The following is a 24805-nucleotide window of genomic DNA, read 5'->3' as shown; positions in this document are numbered from 1 at the left end:
TTAAAGTATTAATTAAAATTAAAAATATGCATGCTGTGACTTATAACCATGGAGATACATATATATTCATACATTCAAAGGGCTTTATACAAAGATTAAAAGAATTCTATGTGGGATTATAATTACAATTTTTACGTATTCCAAAATCTGTAAAATGTTGTTACATTCTCCTTAACAAATTAAGGTGTACTTTAACCCAAGCGAGTTTTTGAAAGCCTGCAACTATGCGTATTGTTTTCTTTGTTGTACTATCTCAGGCAAACACTTACTTGAGAAACTGGCTCTTAGCTGTACTTGGGTCACCAACAATGCAAACATTTATATCCCCTCGAAGAGAGGTCCCTTCCCCCGTTGTCTTTGGGACACCACCAAAGAGCATCAGCAAGACACCCCGTTTTACTTCATCATTACCTGAAATAAAAACCCAAGGTATTTTTCAACATGAGTTTAAACAATTTCACAGGACACTACAAAGGCATGTTTACCAACCAAAAGAGCAGAGGCAGCTGAAGCAAAGCTAAGACCAAAGTAAAAATATCTTCCTAGTTTCTCATCTTGATCTTGGTTCTCGTCCTATGAATGTAAAGTCACCTATCACTGTACTAATACCTTCACCTGAAGCAGATGCTGATGCTCACCATTCTAAGAGTCTTTCCTTGTCTGTAAGTCCTGCTTCCTATATAAAGCCTTTCCCTATGTCACAGTATTCAAATATCTCTCCCCATAAATAAACTATGTCCACTACAGCCTACCATATTTGCTAGTTCTTTCCAACTGCAGGTTATACGGTTCTATCAAGAGTTTCAGGAAATGATCCATGACTTACCTCTTTTGTATCAGGAATAGTGACCCTATTTAGCTTGTATTTATAATACAAGCTAATTGAACTGATAATAGATTAGGCAAGATGCTGAATGTGATCTACAGCTGCTTCTAAAAACTGTTTTTAAATACAAGAAGGAAATGAACAATTAAAAAAAAAAAAGACAACACCAAATTTTAGAAATGTGATATTGGAAGAAACATTCTTCTGTCTTAATTATTATGACTTTCTGTGAATGCCATCAACGAAATACTGGCACATGTACACAAAGCACTCCTTAGAAGCAGAAAATTTAAAATCCATTCCAAAAACAAAATTTCTCTGACTTATAACCTGTATGAAACAAATGCGTTGGAGGTGTGGTAGTTTAAAATAGCCCACAAATTATTTGATAATCCTCATTTCTAGATGGAGCTTAATTCTCCTCTCCTAAAGTGTGGCTGGGCTTAGTAACTTGGTTCCCACAAATAGCATACGGTGGAAGAGAAAGTGTGTAACTTCTAGCACTAGGTCTTGAGAAGCATTTTGCTTCCTCCTTGCTCTGCTCTCCTGGACTGCATGCTCTGAAGGAAGCCAGTTGTTGTGCTATGAGGACACTGAAACAGTCCAGTGAAGAAATTCATATGGTAAGGAATTGAGGCTTCCAGCTAACAACAAGCACTGACAGATAAGAGTGAGTGGATCCTTGTAAGTGGATCCTCCAGCTCAAGTCAAGCCTTCAGATGACTACAGCCCTAGGTGACATCTTGGCTACAAAATCTACAAAGATTGACCAAGACCACACAGCTAAGTTTCCCTCAAATTCCTGACCTACAGACTGTATGAAATAATGCTTGTTGTTTTAAACCATTATATTTGGGATAATTTGTTACATAGCAATAGATTAATTTATGGTGGGGGAATGGAACAGTATAAAAATTTGATACCTACTCATTCTAAGGGAGCATACTCTAAAACCCACAAAGGATTATTAATATTAAGGATTTCAGTTCAATTACACTGACCAAATATTTAAGCAGAAAAAAAGGTTAATTTTCAATGATTAAAAATACATACCTAAGACAAATAACCATAATCTTATGAACTCTTGCCATTACTTCAACTGAATATGCTGCTGCTGCTACTGAGGCTAAGTTGCTTCAGTCGTGTCCAACTCTGTGTGACCCCAGAGACGGCAGCCCACCAGGCTCCCCCGTCCCTGGGATTCTCCAGGCAAGAACACTGGAGTGGGTTGCCATTTCCTTCTCCAATGCATGAAAGTGAAAAGTGAAAGTGAAGTCGCTCAGTCATATCCGACTCTTAGCGACCCCATGGACTGCAGCCTGCCAGGCTCCACTGTCCATGGGATTTTCCAGGCAAGAGTACTGGAGTGGGTTGCCATTGCCTTCTCCATCAACTGAATATAGAGGGATGGAAAAAAAAAACAAAAATAAAGCATGAGATCTGAAAAGTTAGTCATATCCTTCAATGCGCAAGGGATTTAATGACAGTGAGCAGCTAGTAACCAAGAGCTAAGAAAGTGTGAAAGCAGAAACCACAAGGTATAGGCACAGTTGTTGTTCAGTCGCTAAGCTGTATCTAACTCTGTGACCCCATGAACTGCAGCACGCCAGGCTTTGGCACAGTACATATAACCTAAAAAAAAATACGAAATCTCTTCCCATTGTGAAAACTAACAAGAAAAAAGAGATCAGGATGTTAATCTGGCATTAATATATTTAAGTGCAGTTCTGTCCTAAAGCCAGAAAAAGACTAAATGATTTCTTTTTTCAAAAGAAAACTGGCAAAATACACACAACATAAAATTAACCACTGCAATCATTTTTAAGGGGTTCAGAAGGGGTTTAAGTACATTCACTATCTTTTACAACCATCACCCATTCACTTCTAGGACTTTTCATAACCCCAAACACAAATTCTATTCATTAAACAATTCCCTATTTCTCTCCCCAGCAGGTAATCTTTTTCTACTTTCTCTATGAATTTACCTATTTTAAGTATCTCATTTTAACTGGAATCATGTAATATCTGTCCTTTTATAAATGACTTTTAAGAACTCCTTCCAAACCCACTAAAAACCTTTTAACATCTGATTTGTGTATTTTAAGAAGTCACATGTTGCTGTTTTACAAACATTACTTTGACTTCAAGCTTATTTCACAGATAGACTTCTTACCATGTATAGTAGGGAACAGGCTTGTACAAAGATTGTGGTACAGATTTTTATCTTGACTCATTTCAAACACTTTCTCCCACTCCTTCACAGTCATTTGGTTCTTAATGCTCTCAGCTGTCTGTTCCTCATCTCGGAGCTCTTTTCCTCCAAACTGAGGGGGAGGAGAAAGGAAAAAAATACTAGTATAGAAATAGTCAAAATAATGTGAAAGAGAAGAAACATCACCACAAAATACATCCTGGGAGGTCAAAATCTATTGCCTGTAAAGGTTTTTTTTTTTAAAAAAAAAACAAAAAACAAAAACCCTTCTAACCAGAAAGGCGGCCTAAGTTAGCCAAAATACCAAAGAGCTTGTCATCTGTCCAGTGATTTATAAATAACAAAAAAAGCTACCACCATTGTTTTGCATTGCTATCTAAATGAATCCAGATGCTCAAGAGATGAGCCATAATAAAATGGTAATCGTTGTTATGAAGATGAGAATGAACAGAATTATTATGTGCACTCATTTCCCAACACTGGACTATTTTCCAAACTTTTTCGCACTGCTTTCCCATCCTGCAAACAAAATTAAGTTCTCAACCACTATAATACCAGGGGGTCAATCACTCTCAGAAAGAGTAATTTATAAGCTATTTCCCAGATTACAAAATTTTTCTATTTGTACTTTCTCAAGGAGTGTGACAGAGAAAATGTAACAATTAAAAAACAAACAAGACCACCCCCACCTCCAGAAAAACCACCATTAATAATAATAGCACCAATACACTTAAAGCACTGAACTTTAACACACAAAAATAAGTAAGACTTTTCCTTAAGGTTAGGAAAACAAGGGATGAAAAAATCTGGTTTTAGAACTAAAGAGCAAATCTCAACCCAAGCCCTTGTCTTTAACACTGAATTTGCGGCAGCCTCAGGTAATGTCTTTCTTAAGCTTTGCTATTCTACTAAGACACTCACTCACCCTTGGGTTGGTTGGTGCAACACAGCAGGCAAGAAAGACCAGCCTGTATGAAAGGTCTCTAACACCAAGGGCCCGGAGACCTCGAACACCTTCTGTCTCATATCCATCAACACCACTGACTCGGGAATCAGTTTCTGCACGTGCTCCTGAAACATTGAATGACAGGTTGTTTCATAGGTAAATACTGAAGGTACTGATAATCAAAACTTCTCAGATAAATAAAACCAAAAAATCTAAAATTTCATTTAGGCTTTGAAATTTTCAGAACAGTACCTTCTGTAGCAAAATCAGTTAGTCTTTGTTATCATTATAGTTCCTTGCTCACTCTGATTGGTAGCCAAAAATAAGACAAGCAACAGGCAAGAAGCTAGATGTTCTGCAATAACTGAGAATTTGTTAAACTTGAGCCACAGATTACTGACCTGGTGTGCTAAGCTTAGACACGTCAGGCACAACAATCAGCGTCCCTGTAAAGTCACATTTGTCACCAGCTTGAGCTGACTCCACAGCTTCAGCCCTCAAGATTACTTCTAAACTGCGGGGGATACTCCCTCGAGGAAGCTCAGCTTGAGTCTCTTGAATACGAACCTATGACAGAGACAAAGAAACGGCCAAGGATGAGAAGAGATCTCTTTCAAGTGCCATGTGATCTAAATTAAATGCACAAACATTGATATATCCTAAATTATCTTACCAGTTGGCAGACTTTTGACATGTGCCAACATTCATCTTAAAAAATTCTTTTCAATTTAGTAAGAGATTACGTCTACTTGAAAACTGCAACTTCACTTTTATCCTCATTAAACAACACATATTTTGTTCTCTTTGTTGAAATTTACTTTAATTATGTGTTTTGGGTCCCATCCTCCTCTAAATTGTCAGCGAAATTTTATGAAAATTTTCACATCTATTATACCCTCCACCTCAATCCAACTGTTAACATTACTTAAGATACACATATTTTTACTGTATTATTTGAAAGAAGTTGCAAAAATCAAGATATTTTATCCCTAAATATTAAAGCACTCATTTCCTAAGAATAAAGACAATCTCCTATGTAACCACAATGCCATCAATCACATCAAGGGTTTTAAGTATTTAATTCCATGTCTTCTATTATCCAGTCTACTTTCGTATTTTCCGAATTGTCAAGAATGTCCTTTATTACAGCTGTTTCCCCACCCCGCCAACCTAAATTCATATTTTGGTATTTGGTTTTTATATCAAGTTCTTTATCAGATACAAAGCATCTCTTACCCAAAGTTGTGGGTAGAGTACAGGCTTCTTACTATAAAAGTTGAATTTAATATTATTTATTTTAGTCTGGTTCTCATTCTCCTAGTACTTGAGCTGCTGCAACTTTTCTTTCCTCCTTGCATATCCCAGAGTTACTTAGTCCTGAAGAGACTTAGCCCCTTCATTCTTAACTGCTACCACTTATCTCTTGCCCAGGTAACTACAACTGCCTGTTAGTCTCTTTGTTAAATACTACCACTGTCGTCCCATTAATCTTCCTGAAACGAAGAAAAATACACATCCTCTGAAAACGTATTCCTCTTGCTTTTCAAAACAGGTCCAAACTTCTCAATTTGAGGATCCAAGAACTTCCATGCCACGCATCAAATCATCTCTCAGACGATCTCCAATTTGGTTCCTCTACTTTAATCATGATAATCTCCATAGCTGTTGACAAGCATGTCCATTTTCACCTGTACTTTTACTTATGCCTTCCTCCTTCTTAACCACCATCTCCCAATCTTATACCAAGTCTCTACTTCTTCAGTTTCCATAACTCTAACTTACAGTAATAACTAATAAGTTACTGTTTATTCTTTGACAAATGTTTTATTTGTCTGAAGGAGCTTCCAATCCAAGTTATTAAAAGTTAGAACACATTTATATACTGATAATTGAAATTTGCATGACAAATTTTTAGCCTAAACTTGTAGTCAGTTTTTATGTAAGTCACAGATCTTTAGGCAATTATAACATTGCCTAAGTTAAGCTTAAATAATAATTACAAGTGCCTAGAAGTGAATTATTAGCATAGGCTGAATCTGATCTAAACAGAATACCTTTTGAAAATCAACAAATCTTGATTTATTCGTATCCAGCAGGAATCTCCGTCTGTTGGCACAAACTGGATTTCGACAGATGTTTGGCTGTGTGTATTTGAACTGCTGTTCCACATCCTTGATCACTGTCTGACAGTCCAGGCACAGGAAAGTTCCGCTCACAAGCTCTGGGTGAACTGGGTGAGTCCGTACCACCTGCCCACTGATGCGAGTAAGCAAACCAATTCTGGATGAGGTGAGCTCTCGAATTCTGTTTAAAGAAAGATACTGCATTAGTAAATGTTCATTTCCAAACTAAAAATTTTCACTTTTAACGAGAGGATATTCAAAGGTAATTTATGCTTAAAACAGTAAGAGACAAGGTATTCTTTAGACTCTCCTGAAAGAGTGATTTAGTCAACATGCCCATTCCTGAAGTATAATGTACATGCATCCACAACCAAATACATAAATGAAAAAAAAAAACCACCTAAGTAAAGGACATGAAAGAACTGCAATTACAATTATAAAACAGGGGCTTCCCAGATGGCGCAGTGGTAAAGACTGTAGGCAATCAATGCAGGAGATGTGTGTTTGATCCCTGGACTGGGACGATCCTTTGGAGGAGGAAATGGCAACCCACTCCAGTATTTTTGCTGGGAAAAAGCTCATGGACAGAGGAGCCTGGTGGGCCATAGTCCATGGCATCGCAAAGAGTTGGACATGATTGTGTGACTGAGCACACACACAAAAATATTTTCTGCTGAACTACATTTCTAAATAAGTATTTTCATAGTACAGTTGTTACAGGGGAAAACTTGTTTGTTTGAACTTGAAGGTTTAGAAAACACTTTATTTCAGAAACTCATTTTATATTAAATAACTTGGTAACTTTATAGGTAATTTTAATAAAGTTTTCAAAATAGCACTTTAATTTCCTCCAATAAATTTATTCTTTAAATAATTGCTAAAGAGGAAAACAGTTTAAAAGTTACGCTATTTAAGCTCTTGACAATTCATTAATTTTTGTGACTGCTCTCAATGTTCATATTTTCTCTCTAAACTAAGCTTTCATATAAACATCCCTTAAAAGGTGTCCTAAAGTATTATAATCCCTAGAAATGACTTCACCTAACTTACTTCCCTTTCATTTCCCTGGAAATATAAATTTTCCCACAATTAAATGTTCTGGATAACTGGGTATAACTCTTTACAGATGTAAGACTACAACCTTCTGAGCTTTCTGACAAGTGATAGCTGTACTATTTAATGAATTCTTTTTCCTTTCAAAGAGTTTCTTACTTGTGTCTGGTAGGTAGGTCTTGAAATGCAACATAAAAATCCTTGGCAAGAGGGATCTCTTTACGGTCTTTGACAAAGGTTTTCAAGGCTCGACATAGGTAAGGGTAAACTCTGAAAAGCAAACAAAAAGAAAACCAACTTACAACTTTAAGAGGCTTACTAAGCCCTCTCTTCCCTTTCATGCTTCCCAACAGCTGAAACTAAGGAATTTCACCTGATTACAACCAAGCTTTAGAATCTAACTATGCAGGATCCTTCTATCATCTGGTCTAGGAACCTCTTCAATCCTCTTCTATTACACCACAAACACATCTAACACAACACAAACACCAAATATAAAGTGCTACTCCTTGATATCTATTATTTTTAAATAATCATTTAGCATGCACACCACAGACCACTCCTCTGTCCAAGATTACTCTTCCTGAACCTGGGCAGTATAATACCTCTTAATAGCAAAGCAGCCTCCCATTTGGTGTCAAGGCCTAGTATATTCTTCCAGGTTTAATTCTTGATTGACAGGAAATGGATAAGGGTAGGGAAGGAATCTGTGTACTGATGTGAGAGCAAGTTGGCAGAAACGTTTCACCTGGCTGGTTAGGTGGGTGTGTGCATGTCCCCTTGATTTAAGTTTTAAACAGCTGCAGTAGCTTGGTTTAAGCAGTAGGATCTGGACGTCCCCTGAAAGATCAGCTACTCTAAGGAGACAGAACTGTGCGGCAGTCTGTGCATGTGGTATGGACATAGGTGTTTCTACCATCAGCCCAATTTTCTACCTCCCTCTCACTTGTCAGGACAACTTTTCCTACTACATACTTTCACAATAAACTCTGCTGCTTATCCTTCTAGCCATTCTTGATAGTCAGATATGACTAGAAACACTGAGACAAATCCATCTCCCAGTCCACCAGGTGAAAAAGAAGACTGTGACTCCTTATTTCTGAGTCTTCATTTCTCCTTCATAACTGTCCATAGTGTTTATTTTAACCTGATTTTATTTATACAGATTGTCACATTTATTTAATCCAAATGCAGACAGATTTTTGTGTAGAAAGAGGTTTCCTGCTTTACATAGCAATCAAAAGCAAATTAAAAGCCTAATGTCTAACTTCTGCCCCCCAAATATCATTCAGCTTTTAAAATGTTTCAAGGGATTTTATTTAATACGGGACGGGGAATGGATTAAATGAATGACAGAGCAATAGCACCGAATGCCTGACACAAAGCAAGCAATTCTCTTAACACTTGGAAAAACTATCAATAGAAAGCAGAGATTTTCAATATCTGCATGTGAAAAATACTCAACCCTACAAAGGCCTAAATTAGTTCAGAGAAGCACTAAAATAACCACTGGCTGTAAAAAAGGGCTCTGTGACACCTGCCCTCCCTTTACCCTCACAAATTAACACTTCCATTCCAACAAGAGCTGGCTTCCCATGTTCCATGTCTACTTAAAGATTAATATACCATACCTATAGAACTCCTCTTGAATGGTGGTAGAAAGTTGCTGGTTAAATTGCTCCAGGTCCACAAAACTCACAACCAATGTGTTTCTCTCAGGACGAATTAACTCCTCAGCTAACTGCAAGTACTTAATTTCTCCATCAGTGTTCTGGAACCTGCAGATACATACAAATCAGATTAAACTGAAATTAGGCAGTAAAAAGAAGAATCTGAATGCCTGATAATTTGGTGTACTGGTTAAATACCATCAGCTTTAGGGCTAGAGAGGCCCATTTTAGTAGTTGTATACCTTAAGGCTAGTTACTTGTCTTCTCTAAACCTATCCCTCTTCTTTTTGAATATAATAATGAAAAAGATTAGAACATCATCCTGTAAGGTTAACTGTGAAGATTAAATGAGATAATGCCTATGAAATCTTTTGTACGAAGTTGAGAACATAGAAAAACTAGGTCTTCAGATTTAAGTCTGAATCCCCCTCCCCCGCCAGTATTTACTGATTTAGCTGCATCGGGTCTTAGTTGTGGCATGTGGGATCTTCACTGTGTTGTTTGGGACCTTCATTGCAGCGCAAACTCTCTAGTTGTGGTGTGCCGGCTGGCTCAGCAATTGAGGCTCGCAGGCTTAGTTCCATGGTATGTGGGATCTTAGTTCCCTGACTAGGGATCAAACCCACATCCCTTGCATTGCAAGGTGGATTCTTAACCAATGAACCACCAGGGAAGTCCCAAATCTGAATTTCTTGATCTTACATTTCCTAATCTTAATTGTACATAACAACAATAAAAGAACAGTTAGCATTTGTTGATTAGAAAATATTAAATAAAAAAACTCAGGCTACGATCCAAAGATTTAATTTCTAAAGGGAAAACTGACAGATTAATTGTTGATTTAAGAACAAGAATATCAATAAATACACAGAAACAAGGTGCTTCAGGGCTCAAGACCTCAGGGAAATGAAAATGTACATACACACAAAGTAAACCTGGGGTGTTTTTTCCTAACAAGTATCATACAAACATATTTACTTTTTATTCTTTTAATATAACCATGCAGATAGTTTTGAGGAAAACTAAATTCCTCCTTAAAATTCAGCATGTTCTGTTTAATACATTATGAACATCTCTCTGGAAAGCACTATGCCAGAGGTACCATAAGTTGAAAATAACAGCATTGCTCTTCTCCTAGGGTTGACACTCTCATAGGAGACATTTCTATTAAAGTTAGGGATAAGACATCTAAATGACTAAGACAAATGAATAAACAAAATATTTATCCTATCTTTTTTTTTAATTTATTTTTTAATTGAAGGATAATTGCTTTACAGAATTTTGTTGGTTTCTGCTAAACATCTACTTGAAATCAGCCATAGGTATACATGTGTCTCCTCCCTCTTATCTCCCTCTCCATCCTGCCCCTCTAGGTTGTTACAAAGCCCCGGTATGAGTTCCCTGAGTCATACAGCAAATTCCCATTGGCTATCTATTTTATACATGGTAATGTAAGTTTCCATGTTACTCTCTCTGTATGTTTACTCAATCTTAAAACAGGATATTCTGCAATGTCTCAATGTGGATGAATCTTGAGGACATGGTGCTTTGTGAAATAAACCAATTCAGTTCAGTCCAGTCTGACTCTTTGTGATCCCATGGACTGCAGCACGCCAGGCTTTCCTGTCTATCACCAACTCCCGGAGTTTACTCAAACTCATGTCCATCGAGTCGTTGAGGCCATCCAACCATCTCATCCTCTGTCATCCCCTTCTCCTCCTGCCTTCAATCTTTCCCAGCATCAGGGTCCTTACAAATGAGACAGTTGTTCGCATCAGTTGGCCAAAGTACCGGAGTTTCAGCTTCAGCATCAGTCCTTCCAATGGATATCCAATTACACAAAGACAAATACTGTATGATTCTACTTATATGAGGTATCTAAAAGAATCAAATTTGGGAATTTTCTGGCAGTTCAGTGGTTAGGACTCTGTGCTTTAACTGCTGTGGGCCTGGGGTTCAATTCCTGGTCAAGAAATTAACATCACACAAGTCATGGGGTGAAGCCAAAAAAAAAGGTCAAATTCATAGAATCAAAGAGTGGAATGTTGGTTGGAGGAAAAGGAAAATGTGGAAGTATTATAGGCATAGTTTCAGTCAATAAAAAGAAATGTATCTGAGTCGATACTAATGAGATGGATGAATCTACAGCCTATTAAACAAAGTGCAATCAGAAAAACAAATTGTTTATTAACTCATATATACAGAATCTAGAAAGATGGTACTGATCAATCTATTGGCAGGGCAGCAATGGAGACATAAAGACAACAACTTGTGGACACAGTGTGGGAAGGAGAGGGAGGGACAAACTGAAAGAGTTAACACTGAAATATATATATATATAAAAAAATATAAATGTATCTATTACCATATGTAAAACAGGTAACAGTGGGAATTTACTATATGATGCAGGGAGCTCAAACCTGGTGCTCTGTGACAACCTTGAGGGGTGGGATGGGGTGAGAGGGAGGTTCAATAGAGAGGGGACATATGTGTACTTATGGCTGATTCATGTTGATGTATAGCAGAAACTAACAAAATATTAAAAATAAAACATAAATAAAAAATATGAATGTTAAAAAAGCTTCAGTGACACAAGATGGATAAGTTCTAACAGAATCTACTGAACAACAATACAGTGCACAGTTAAAATTTTGTCTTAAAGAAAAAAAAAAAAGAAGGTGAAAGAAATGTGACAGGTGAATATAAACTAATTTTGCCTAACAGGAACACCTAGAAAGGCTTTATGCATATAACAGGTGGCACTGGAATTTGGCCTGGAAAGACTTTTAAAATCTGAAAGGAAAAATGAGTGATAGATAGACTGGCTACAGATGTTTCCAAGTATCTGACAGTCAGAAAAGGTATGGGAGGACTGTGGATGATGACAGAATGGCTGTGGAAGATGAAACTAGAAAGGGCAGCTGTGAAGAATTTGGACTTTATTTCATAAGGAATGACAAATCAAAGTTGGTATTTTGAGAGGGAGTTAACATTTTTTTCTCAACAAATACAAGGATTATTGGTCTTGTTCATCATCATTGTGCCCAGCAGTTAGCTGCAAGGCAAACTGCAAGGAAGTGAAGGTAACTATATTATTTGTTAATATCAAACACAGTTGAGGACCTCTGTAAAGTGGTATGGTGGCTAGGTGGGATTTAGCATAGGATTCACATTCAGATGAAAGAGCTGGCAGTAGATACACTACCAGAGATAATGGAAAATGGCAGCCTGGGAACATAGGGGAAGAAAGGATTGCGGTTGCCTGAAAGGTTCATAGGGTTTAACAAACAGGTATGAATCTTTAGCTAGGCTTCGAAGGATGAATAGTTTTCAGGCAGAGAATAACATTATGAAAAGTAGGGAAATATAAACTATGGTATTAAGTACATCAGAATTTCATTAAGACAGCAGAACTATTAACAGTAAAAGTGTGGAAACATCCCATATGTCCATGGATGGATGAATAAACAAATGAAATGTAGAACAGACATAATGAGTACCATTCACCCTTAAAAGGAAAATTCTGGCACATGCTACAACATGGATAAACCTCAAAGACTTCACTATGCTAAGTGAAGTAAGCTGGTCACAAAAGGACAAATATTGTATAAGGCCAAATCTGAGGTACCTAGAGTAGTCCAATTCACAGAAGATAGAATGGTGGTTGCCAGGTGCTGGAGGGTGGGGGAATAGTGAATTATTGTTTAGTGAGTGGAGTTTCAGTTTGGAAAGAAGAAAAGCTTCTGGAGATGGATGTTAGTGATGGCTATATTACAAGGCATATGTACTTAACATCAGTGAACTCTATGTTTAAAAAAGGTTAAAACGAGTTTTTACAACAACAAAAAGAATTTCCTGTCATGTTATGCTTAAAAATACTGAAATCATTAAGGTCCCTAAAGATAGCCACAAGAAACTTTAATGATGGAAGTATTTTCAAAAGACACGTGCTAATTTTTTAAAGCTTCAGTATAACTAATGCTAACAACTTAAGAGTTTCTACATATTAGTAAAATCGTATATAATTTTTTTAGGACTATTGCAGAGTCTCAGGCCAAGGATGTCATTGAAGAGTACTTCAGATGCAAGAAATGATCAAATTAAAAAGCTGAGGTCTTATAAAAATTTTTTTCCTAACTCATTCCAAAGTGCTTCCACTTCTTCCTGGAAGCTGTAGAGTATGGACTCAGGGAGAGCAGCGATATTCTGCGCGATCTAAGGAAAGTAACTGGTGGCAATGGCTGCAAGCCAGAGAGAGGGGGTTTGAGATGCCTGGAGCCTAAAACAAAGCAACAGAAAAAAAAAAAAAAAGAAAGAAAGAAAAGAGGGATTTGGGGCGTTGGAAGGGAAGGAAGGAAGAGATGGAGGGAGTGCGTTCAGTGCCGTAAGCAACGCAGGCGGCCCCTAGCCCGAGCATCTGTCAAGCATCGGGTTCATTCCCGCACATTCACCTCCACAGGCTCCAGGGCTTCCTGGCCCTCGGTGGACCCCATGAGCCCCCCGCCAGGATTCCCACGCCAGTTCGGCCTCCCTCCACGAGTCAGACGTGCGGCCTAACTGGACGAGTTACTCATTCCCACCCAGCTTCGGCGTCCCCACAGGGAACCGGGGGCTACGCGACCACCAGCCTGTCGGGCTGTGAGGACTGAACAACGGGCCTAAGCGTTCGGCCCAGGACACAGCACACGGCAGGAGCCCGAGGAAGGGCTCCAGATGAACTTCACCAACCCTGGAGACCAGCCCAGCCCGACCCAAGCTCCTCCCCGCGGCCCGCTCTCCGAGGCGCGCGACCCCTCAGTACCCAAACTCGCGCGAGGCCCTAGGCGGCCCCAGACTCCGGAAGCCGGGAGGGGAAGTTCCGCGATTAAGGGGCGACCGCCGACTTACTCCTCCAAGAAGTCCAGGAACAGTTTCTGGCACTTCTCGGCTACCTCGTCGCGGACTTCCAGATGCTGGCTGCCGGCGCCCGGCTCCGCCGCGGCGGCGAGGTCCATATCTGCCTAACGCTGAAGGGCAGCCGGCGACACGCTACAGTTGCTTCTCCTCCGACGCTGCCGCTCTGCGCGCGCCGCCTCCGTCCCGCCCCTTCGCTGGAAGGCCGGAGCCAATCGAAGCTCAGGAGCCCCAGGATTCGCGCCAAACTTGTCCAATGAGCGCGGTTTCTATCTCAGCCCCGCCCACGGAGGGGAGATTTCGCGCCAAATGCAAAGACCTGAGAAACCTGGGTGGTCTGCCTCTGCGCCTGCGCAGTTGGTCGTGGGCAACGAAATTTGGCTGCTGGAGGTTAAAAGATAAGATCTTTGTTCGGGGGTGGGGTTGGGGGGTGGTTTTTCAAATTTTCTTCAAATCGTTTCACTGATATTAATTGAGCAGGAGGCATAAGGCTTTAGAGAGGAAAATGAGTAAGATTCAGACCTGCTTGAGCCATCCAATTCAGTTCAGTTCAGTCGCTCAATCGGTCCGACTCTGCGACCCCATGAACCGCAGCACGCCAGGCCTCCCTGTCCATCATCAACTCCCGGAGCCATCCAATTGGAGGACATACACTGTAAACCACCAGTTAAAATCCTGTAAAAAGAGTCAAAAGTGATGTATAAACAATACCAGGGGGAAAGGATGTTGGCAGAATTATTCTGATTGGTGCTGACCGGGGAAAATCAGCGCTTCTTTGACGCTGTTGATTAATTCCACTGTCAAACGCACTCTTGACTTGGGTCTTCCTGACTTTCCTTTCCACCCCTTGGTGGCAATATTTCCCCGACTTTATTTCACTTGTTCTCTCCTATATCTTTGGCTATTTCTGATGTTCTGGTTCCAGAATCCTCTTTTCTCCTAAAGGAGCTCTCTTGGGCGAGCCCCCTTCACTCCCTTGGTTTCAATTCACCAAGATCTGGGTGCTGATGAATTCTGAAGGTGTATTACCGACCAGTTATCTTTCTTGGGCCTCCAAAAATTATGAGAAACTCGGCTTAGTTCTATTTTTTGAGGCTTCTAAGTATATTAAAAGGAAAGTGTTTTGTTTTGTTTTTTAATGCCAAACAGGAGGATAGAAGCTACAGTCATTCTTTTCACACACACACACATAAGTTGAAGGCCCTATTCACAAGACATTTACAAGATTTAACAAAAGAGTTCATTGCTTGTGTACTGTAGTATATCAGATGGTGTGTATTACCTCATTTGAAGGGGATGGGAACCCTTGCAGATCTGTATCCCTCAGCTCTTCACCAGCTCCAGATCTGCCTGCCCATAGAACATCACCACTTGTATATACTTTAGGAACCTTAAACTCACCTGTTTCATGATATTCCCAACCCTCCTGCACTGGCATAAGAATGGATCCAGGAGATATCGAGGAACATTTTGCTGACGGGATTCTGTCTCAGGCTCTCAGAAAGCCTTCTTCTTTTCTCTTCCATTTTTCTTTTCCTTCTCTTTCTCCAGGTAGACGTCTCAGAACTAAAGTACCACCTACAGAAGGAAAAAAGCAAAGAACAAAAGTGCAGTTCCAGGCTTATTTATGGCTATCCCCACAGAGAAACTTGGAACGTGTTCTTCTTAGCCCTCCACACCTCACAGGCCCTTCATCCTGCCTTCAGACATGCATCAATGGACCAGAATAGGAGATGGGGTCTCCAAGTAGGTATTGTGGAGGTACCTTCCATAGAAGAGGAGCATGTGAGTTATAAAACATCCTTGTGCTGTTTCAGAGAGTGGTATGCCTCTGTGTGTGCATGTGTATGCGTGTGTGTGTGCGTTTAGGCCTGAGACTCTCCTTATAAAGGCTTGTTGGCAGGGTTGGCCTTTGGCTCACATTTGGGAACTTGACTGCTAAATATTTCCCTACGTTGATATTACACTTGACCTAAATGGTATGGATGGCTCACTGTGCCTAAAATGTTTTACAATGTGGTCGATACTGAATATTTTCTGAGAGTCTGGAATCTTGACATGTGCTAGGCAGAGGGTGCTTATGTAACCAATCTTCAGTAACAGCACTGGGCTTCTCCAGTTGAGCTTCCCTGGTAGTCATGTGTGATCCTGGGAAGGAATTAAGTGCATTCTGTGTGACTTCAGAGGGAGAGGACTCTAGGAAGCTTGTGCTTGGTTTTGTCTGAACTTTGCCCCCTGTGCTTTATTTTCTGTCCTTTCACTGTAAGGATATTTATCTTTATTTAATGACAGGTTCACACACTTAATATCAATATTTTGGCAATTATGAGCTTTATACCTAGTATCATACTTAAGGAAATTTTTTTGGAAGAAAATTTTCTGATTATTGTTAAAATCCATAAATGATTAGCTTTATTCCTTACATACATATAATGTTCAAAAGGATAATATGATATAATAAAAGGAATTACTGTAAACTATTTTAGATTGCCATAACTTGCATCATTAAATTGCAAATAAAAGTATATTGTTTTCTATATTTAACTCAAATAAAGCTTATAATAAAAGAAATTCATAGCTGTGAGTATGATTATATGCTGAGTCCTAGATAGTTGGATGGCATCATCGACTCAATGAACATGAATTTAAGCAAACTCTGGGAGACAGTGAAAGACAGGGAAGGCTGGCATGCTGCAGTCCATGGGGTTGCAGAGTTGGTCATGACTGAGCTGCTGAATAACAAGAGTCCTCCTAGCAAATCATAGAACCTGTGGACGGCTTTGAGGAGCCCCCCCACAACAATATATGTATTTTTTAATCTTATAATAATTTCAATCATAAATGAATATAGACAGAAAAATATAATGAACTTCCATTACATAGCCCCAGTAACCACTAACACATGGCCAATTCTGTCTCAACCATACACCCCATCTGCTTTTCCCTCTTCATAATGATTATCTTAAAATTTTTATTTTACTTATTTGTTTTTGGCTGGACAGCATGTAGGATCTTAGTTCCCTAGTCAAGGATCAAACCAGCGTCCCCCATGTTGAGAGCAGAGTCTTCACCACTGTACTGCCAGGGAAGTCCCTTAAATTTTTTATTTTAGAATTGTCTTTTATTTATTTATTTTTGGCTGCATTGGGTCTTTGTTGCTGCTTGAGGGCTTTCTCTAATTGCAGGGCTCGGGCTCAACAGTTTTGGCTCACTGGCTTAGTTGCCCTCCAGCATGTGGGATCTTCCCAGATCAGGGATCTAACCCATGTCCCCTGCATTGGCAGGCAGATTCTTAGCCACTGGACCACCGGAAAAGTCCCTGGATTTGTCTTTTAAAATAGTCTTGCAAAAGATAGTACAGAGTTCTCATATACTCTATGTCTGTTTCCCCCTATTGTTAACATCTTATGTTATCACAGTACATTTGTCACAACTAAAGAACCAATTTCAGTACAGTATTATTAACTAAACTCCATACTTCATTTGGATTTCACTGCTGCTGCTGCGGCTAAGTCGCTTCAGTTGTGTCCAACTCTGTGCGACCCCATAGATGGCAGCCCACCCGGTTCCCCTGTCCCTGGGATTCTCCAGGCAAGGATACCGGAGTGGGTTGCCATTTCCTTCTCCAGGATTTCACTGTTTTTCACCTAATGTTCTTCTTCTCTTCCAGGATCCCACCCAGAATACCATATCACATTCACTTGTATCTCTAGTTTCCGCTGGTCTGACACTTTCTCAGAATTTTCTTGGTTTTGATGACATTGATAGTTTTCAAGATTACTGCTTAGGTATTTTGCAAAATATCCCACAATTGGGATTTGTCTGATATTTTTCTCATGTTTAGACTGTAGTTAGGGGGTTGGGGAAGAAGACCATAAAGTACAATTCTCACCACTCCCTTATGACTTTGAAGGAAATCCTTCAAAAGGATTTCATATTATTTCATTTGTAGATATTTCAGAAAGACTCTCTAAAAGATAAGTGTTCTTCTTTACTGAAACATATCTTATGCTGGGCTGTAGCAATACAGGTTGATGATACTGAATCTTTTAAAGTTAATTGTAATATTTTTTTCCTGGCTTATTAACACTTCAATATATTTTGAATAAATTCAGCAGATTAAATTTTTACATGGTTTATTTTAGGTGGTATACAATATTCAATAATATATTTATCAAATCATGGTATGAAATATTTTCCTCCAAAGAAAGACAATCCTATTAAAATATTTAATATATATTACTTCTTATTAGCAAAATAAGAGAATTATATGTTAGCTGCTGACCAATTCATTTTTAGCAGTACATGATTAAGTGCCTTTTTAGTCATTTGCCTTCCTCTTTAGTTATTTATGTATGAGAAATTTAGTCATGATGTACGGCAAAAAGACTGGTGAGGGAAGAGGCAATGATGGCAGTTTTTATCTGTTTTAAAAAATTTAATTAATTTATTTTTACAAATATTTTCTTGGCTATGCCTCATGGCACACAGGATCATCAGTTCCCGCACCAGGGACTAAACCCGTACCTGCTGCATTGGAAATGTGGAGTCTTAACTTCTGGACTGCCGGGAAATTCCCTTACCTGTTTTTATATAATTCCTATGTAATTTTTTCCAAAGAATTATACACAAACACAATTACTGCAAAAATATTTAAAACTTTCATTAGACTTCTCAATTTATATAAAAACATTATTTTTGACTATACTTACTGTACATTATTGTAAATTAAGAAAAGAGAAACATCATATAAATGTATTCCTGTTTTTATAGCTGTTATAAAAATCGGAAATTTAATTATATTGGTGATGCTTCCTAAGGCCCACTTGACTTTGCATTCCAGGATATCTGGCTCTAGGCGAGTGATCACACCATTGAGGTTGGGTCATTAAGATATTTTTTGTATGGTTCTTCTGTGTATTCTTACCACCTCTTTGACTGTGTGAATCACAACAAACTGTGGAAAATTCTTCAAGAGATGGGAATACCAGACCACCTTAGCTGCCTCCTGAGAGGTAGGAGGAGTAGGACCAGACATGGAACAACAGACTGGTTCCAAATTGGGAAAGGAGTACGTCAAGGCTGTATATTGTCACCCTTGCTTATTTAACTTATATACTGAGTACATCATGCGAAATGCTAAGCTGGATGAAGCATAAGCTGGAATAAAGATTGCTGGGAGAAATATCAATAACCTCAGATATGCAGATGACACCACCCTTACGGCAGAAAGCAAAGAAGGACTAAAGAGCCTCTTGATGAAAGTGAAAGAGGAGAGTGAAAAAGTTGGCTTAAAACTCAACATTCAAAAAACTAAGCTCATAGCATCTGGTCCCATCACTTCATGGAAAATAGATGGGGAACAGTGACAGACTTTATTTTTGGGGGGCTCCAAAATCACTACAGATGGTGACTGCAGCCACAAAATTAAAAGATGCTTGCTCCTTGGAAGAAAAGCTATGACCAACCTAGACAGCATATTAAAAAGCAGAGACATTACTTTGCTGTCAAAAGTCCATCTAGTCAAAGCTATGGTTTTTCCAGTAGTCATGTATGGACGTGAAACTTGGACTCTAAAGAAAGCTGAGCACCAAAGAATTGATACTTTTGAAATGCAGTGTTGGAGAAGACTCTTGAGAGTCCCTTGGACTGCAAGGAGATCAAACCAGTCAATCCTAAAGAAAATCAGTCCTGAATATTCATTGGAAGGACTGATGCTAAAACTGAAACTCCCTTTGGCCACCTGATGCGAAGAACTGACTCACTGGAAAAGACCCTGATGCTGGGAAAGATTGAAGGCAGGAGGAGAAAGGGATAACAGAGGAAGAGATGGTTGGATGGCATCACCGACTCGATGAACATGAGTTTGAGCAAGCTCCAGGAGTTGGTGATGGACAGGAAAGCCTGGCATGCTGCAGTCGATGGGTTGCAAAGAGTGGACATGACTGTGCAACCGAACTGAACTGAATTATATCAGTATTATTTTAATATCAATTTGACTGTTTTTAATCATTAATTTTACTAAGTATGTTCCATATTTTGTCTCTCAGTGTTTTTTAAGACTATTTCTTGAAACAATATTAACATTTTTGTTTGAACTGAAAAACAAAGTTGAATTTTTTTCCCTAACAAAACAGTGTGATTTAGCTAACTTTTTTATAACAAGAATAGGCTTTGCTAAGTGTTTTGCAGTGGATATTTCTGGATATTGAGTGACCTAAATCTTGAGCTCTAAGGTTTTGGCTAATGTGTATCTAAAGAGCATTGTAAAATGAAAATACTCAGACTTCCCTGGTAACCCAGTGGTTAAGACTTTGCAAAGAAAAAAAAGAGACAATTAAAAAAATAAAAAAAAGAATAAAAATTTTTTTAATTTAAAGAATTGTATAAGCAGAAGTTTGTTGAAATTCACTTTTTTTTTCTTCTCAAGTTTAAGAAAGATTTAGGCAACAGAAACAGATTGAGGACTCCTCAGAAGAGACACTAGGGAAGCCTCAGTAATAGATGTGATCACCCAGAGAGCATCTGAAGAAAGAGAAGGTGGGTCCACGCGTGAGGCCCTGGGGAATACCAACATTTAAAAGGAGGTTGAGGAGGAAAATGCCATGAGAGAGGCTGGGAAAGAACAGCCAAAAAAATAGGAAGAGAAACTGAAAAACCAAAAGAGAAGACTCTAGCACCAGTCATTGTCATTAGTGAAGGCTGCAGAGTGTCAAGGAGGACAGAGACTGAACATGGCCGAAGGGATTTCAAGGTTGTGGAGGGGGTGGGAGTTAGATTGCAGGGGAGTGTGATGGGAGCCCAAGAAGCAGAGTGAGTGGTGGCCACTAAGTTGGGCTACAGAGACCTGCTCTACTCTGTCTGGGTTGAGAGGCCCTTGACATAGGCTTCAGTGCTTGGGAAACCATTGGCTGTTGGAGCAAAGGTGCAGGGGGAGAGAGCCAGTCAGCAGTTACTCCCTCTGGCAACTCAGGGATAGAGGGGAGACTACATGGCCCCCAACACCTGTGATGGAATGAGTGCTTCTCACTCCATGAAGGTTTCCTGTGACTCCCTCTTGTACTCCTATGGCTGGGATTACCATCTATGGTGGCCAAGGACCAGGGCTGCTGAAATCTAGTCAGACTCTACCAGCCCAGCCAATCACCCTGGACTAAGAGAACTTTATTCTGGATTGCACAGTTACTAGAAGGGCTAGCAACTTCCCTGCATACTGTCCTTCCCCAAGAAAACTGGCATTAGCTACTCGTCTTCCTCAAAAGGCAAATATGGGGAAGTCTTTTGCTCTACAAAAGTGTGTACAATAAAGAGGCACTCACTTGGAACCTTGCACCAGAATCCAGTTGTACCTGAAGCAACGTTTTTGAGTTGTTGGCATAGCCTCAGCAGTTAAGCACTTGGGCTCTGGATTTGAGTCCTGGCTCTACTACGTAAGTTACTTAACCTCTCTGTGCAGTATACTTAAACTCTCTGTGCAGAGTACTTAACCTCTCTGTGGGACAATAATGGAAACTGTTAACCTGTTGATTGCACTGTTATAAAGAGTAAATAAGATAATTTATAATGAGTTTTTTATCTGAGGGATGATAATAAAACCTGCCAATAGGGCTGTCATTGTAAGGATTTAAAGAGATAATAGGACTTCCCTGGTGGTCCAATGGTTAAGAATCCGCCTGTCAATGCAGGGCACATGAGTCCAATCCCTGGTCTGTAAGAATTCCACATGCCATGGGGCAACTAAGCCTGTGTGCTTAGCACAACTGCTGAGCCTGTGCTCTGGAGCCTGCAAGCCACAGCTACTGTGCCCACGCACCCTTGAGCCTGTGCTCCACAGCAAATGAAGCCACCACAATGAGAAGCCCTTAGACTGCAACTGGAGAGTAGCCCCTGCTTGTTGCAAATAGAGAAAGCCCATGCACAGCAATGAAGACCCAGCAAAATAAAAAATAAATAAAATTTAAAAAGAGATAATATGTATAAAGTGCTTCATAATATGTGCAAATATGCCTGGCATATATTATTAATAGATATCATACTCATATTCTATTTAACCCTCCTCAGTACTGATTCACTATAATGCTGTTTGTCTCTGAAGTATATTTTCCATATACTTGAAGTATATATTCTGAAGTATATATTTCCATATATACTCTGAAGTATATATTCCATAAAAATATACTTGTATAACATAAACATACTATGGTGTAACGTGTGTGTGTGTGTGTGTGTGTCTAACCTTGTTGGGAATACTCTTATTAGTGCTTAGCCAAAGAGAACCACTGTAGCCCACTGTACTGCCTGCTCTGTACCAGTAAAGGTTGGTTAGCCCACCACACCATAGAATTGCACACCCCCATCTGCCGAAGTGAATGAGTTCTGCAATTTAGCTGTATTTAGGACCACCCATTGGAGACTGGTGGAAGATGGATGTTATGAAGGGCTTCATAAACATCACTGCCACTTGGGAGGGAAGACCAAGAACGGTATGACATGTGCCTGGGAGAAACTTGGGCCCAAGGCGTGTCTTAACTTCAGAATTTTTGAGGCGATCCAAGAGCAAACACCAGTGTTCCAGAAATCCACTTCCTGATATGAGGATCCAGGTAGGGCTGAGGTGGCTGGCATACCCATTTCCAGGGACCCAGAGACCCCTTGCCAACAAGGGATATGTGTCCATTATGATTAGACCTGTCTCCGTACTGTCCCACCTTCTCTAGGAGGCTTTCTGGCCTCCCAGCCTATGGTTCTGTCTCCTTTCTCTGAATGCTGGAAATATTCCATCTCCCGGTTGGCATATGTAGTTTTCTGCCTTGATTAGGTTGGTTATCTTTTGGCTTGATATCAAATATTTTTATTGACTGATTAAAACTGGGAACTTGGGAAGTCTTAACATCTCCTAAGAAACCAAAGAGCACATTTTCTTAAGAAAATTTTTTGTTATAGAAAATTCCAAATATATGAAATAGAAATATGTACGCCCATGTATCTATCACCTAGTTCAGTATTGTTGGATCTATATCCCATCTTCTCTTGACACCAAATTATTTGGGAATAAATTTCTGACATTATACAATTTCTTTTGTAAATATTCCAGTATGTATCTCTAAAAGATAAGCATTCTTGTAAAAAAGACAGCTATGATATCAGATCCTCTTATGCACCCCTTCAGATCCTCACCTAGTCTCTTGTTCCAGTCCCATGAAGGCTCTGAGCCGCTTGGTGTCTCAGTTGTCACCTCTGGCTCATGCCTCTTAGAAGCACCCTGGAGGAGAGAGGGAGTCAAGATCACAGAGAATCTTTGATTGGTGGAAGAGGAGAGTCAGTGGTTAAATTGCTTCCTCCTAACCCATCCTCTACATATGGGTATGTAGGTTAGGTTAGGGATTTTTTTCCCCATCTTGCTTCCCCTTGCCCCCTCATTAGAAACAATAATGCAGTCAACCTCTTTGTATGTGTGTATTTCTGGAGGATAAATTTCTGAAAGGGTTGGTCCTAGGTGAAAGTGAATGAAGGTTTTCCATTTTCATAAACTGCCAAGTTGCTTTTCAGTAAGGTTGTACCAATTTATTCTTTTACTGGGGACTTTTCTGGAGGTCTAGTGGTTAAGACTTAGCCTTGCCATGAGGGTTTGATCCCTGGTTGGGGATCCCTGGTTGGGGAGCTAAGATCCCACACACCTCGTGACCCACAAAAATAAAACATAAAACAGAAGCAGTGTTGTAACAAATTCAATAAAGATGAAATTTTTTATTCTCTTACCAACGCACAGGGCATTTTCATTTTAAGTGAAATAAAAACCTCAAGGCAAATGGGTTAAGTTCTGATCTTAGAATTACAGGGTACAGTCTGCCAGTGGGAAACAGTTATTTGTGTAATAGAAGCTACCTGGTACCCCTAAAAATCTCAGCAATCCCCAAACTTTGCTCCATCTATTCATTTACTCAACCATGCAACAAATATTTAATGAATACCTATTATGTGTCGGTATTAAGGTATTAGCGATACTGCAGTGGCTGTCTGTTGTGGAGCTTACGTTCTACAGGGCCAGACTGAAGTGGAGCATACTGAAGACTTGGATAGAATTCATTCCTTCTTTCTGTTGAGCCTCAACTAGGTAAACTTTTTCTGTTGCGGTTTAGCCCAATAATTACCTAGTGTTTCATAAAGAGATCAAACACATCTTCTTGGCTTTAATTGAGAAAGGAAATTTCACAACACTTTCTTCAAGACAAAAAGGGATTCGTATTCTTCATATGCAGTTGTGGCAGGCTATGCAGTCATCATGGGCTAGTCATCCATCTTTTATCAGCCTCTGTAGACTCATCCTGGGCCTAGCAGACTGGTGGGTTGACAGGCAGCTCAGAATAAGAGACACTTACAAGCAGATCACATGGAACCAAGAAACATCTTCTGATCTGAATGCAAGTCCACCAGGTTATTCTGAATAATTAAATGAAACAAAACAAAAAGGAAGCACAAAACCAAAAAGAGCCCATGCTCCCTTCAGGGGTTATGACTGATGCAGTGTTTCAGAAAGTATTGCATTGCACAGTATGTGGGAGGCAGTAAGGACAGCTAGTCTGACTCCTAGCATGACTTCCACCAGAGCTTCTGAGGGCGTGTGGCATGTGTGGGTTTTGTTGCTGTTGTTATATATTTTAATTAACAGGAACAAAGGGCTATAGTGTTTTGTGCTGCTCCTGGCCCCTTCTGTGCTACAGCTCTGTGTAGGAATCCTGCCCTTCAGTCATCAGCGTGTTGGGATGTCCTGCAGTGGGCAGACGTTTTTGTAGATAGGGCTCTTAGAAACTTATAACCTAATGCTGGAGGCAGATTATGATTATAAATATACATTGTAGAAAACTCAAGTATAGCAAAATGTACAAAGTATAAAGTAATATAAAAGTAGAAAGGTGAAATGCGGGATTCTAGTTAGGATATTTTCTGTAAAATTAGATAACCTCATCATCATTCATCGTTCAGTCACAAGTCATGTCTGACTCTTTGCAACCCCATGGACTGCAGCATGCCAGGCTCCCCTGTCCTTCACTATCTCCCGGAGTTTGCTCAAACTTGTGTCCA

The 24805-nt window shown here is 39.6% G+C and overlaps 1 protein-coding gene across 1 annotated transcript in view; it reads right to left on the bottom strand.

Annotated features, from left to right (window-relative positions):
- MCM6 (minichromosome maintenance complex component 6) overlaps positions 1-13920 on the bottom strand; it is a 34762-nt gene extending 20842 nt beyond the window's left edge. The window contains exons 1-8 of the mRNA XM_055572707.1: positions 13718-13920; positions 8792-8938; positions 7320-7430; positions 6039-6288; positions 4386-4551; positions 3964-4109; positions 3000-3150; positions 270-411 (exon numbers count right to left, since the gene is read on the bottom strand). Of these exons, the coding sequence (XP_055428682.1) occupies positions 270-411; positions 3000-3150; positions 3964-4109; positions 4386-4551; positions 6039-6288; positions 7320-7430; positions 8792-8938; positions 13718-13824 (1220 nt within the window). The 5' untranslated portion in view covers positions 13825-13920. The remainder of the gene's footprint in view (positions 1-269; positions 412-2999; positions 3151-3963; positions 4110-4385; positions 4552-6038; positions 6289-7319; positions 7431-8791; positions 8939-13717) is intronic.
- Between the last annotated feature and the right edge of the window lie 10885 nt (positions 13921-24805).

Source organism: Bubalus kerabau, chromosome 3 (genome assembly GCF_029407905.1).
Source record: "Bubalus kerabau isolate K-KA32 ecotype Philippines breed swamp buffalo chromosome 3, PCC_UOA_SB_1v2, whole genome shotgun sequence".
Lineage (NCBI taxonomy): Eukaryota > Metazoa > Chordata > Mammalia > Artiodactyla > Bovidae > Bubalus > Bubalus kerabau.
The sequence above is the reverse complement of the archived record's forward strand: the minus strand, read 5'-3'. Positions and strand labels throughout refer to the sequence as shown.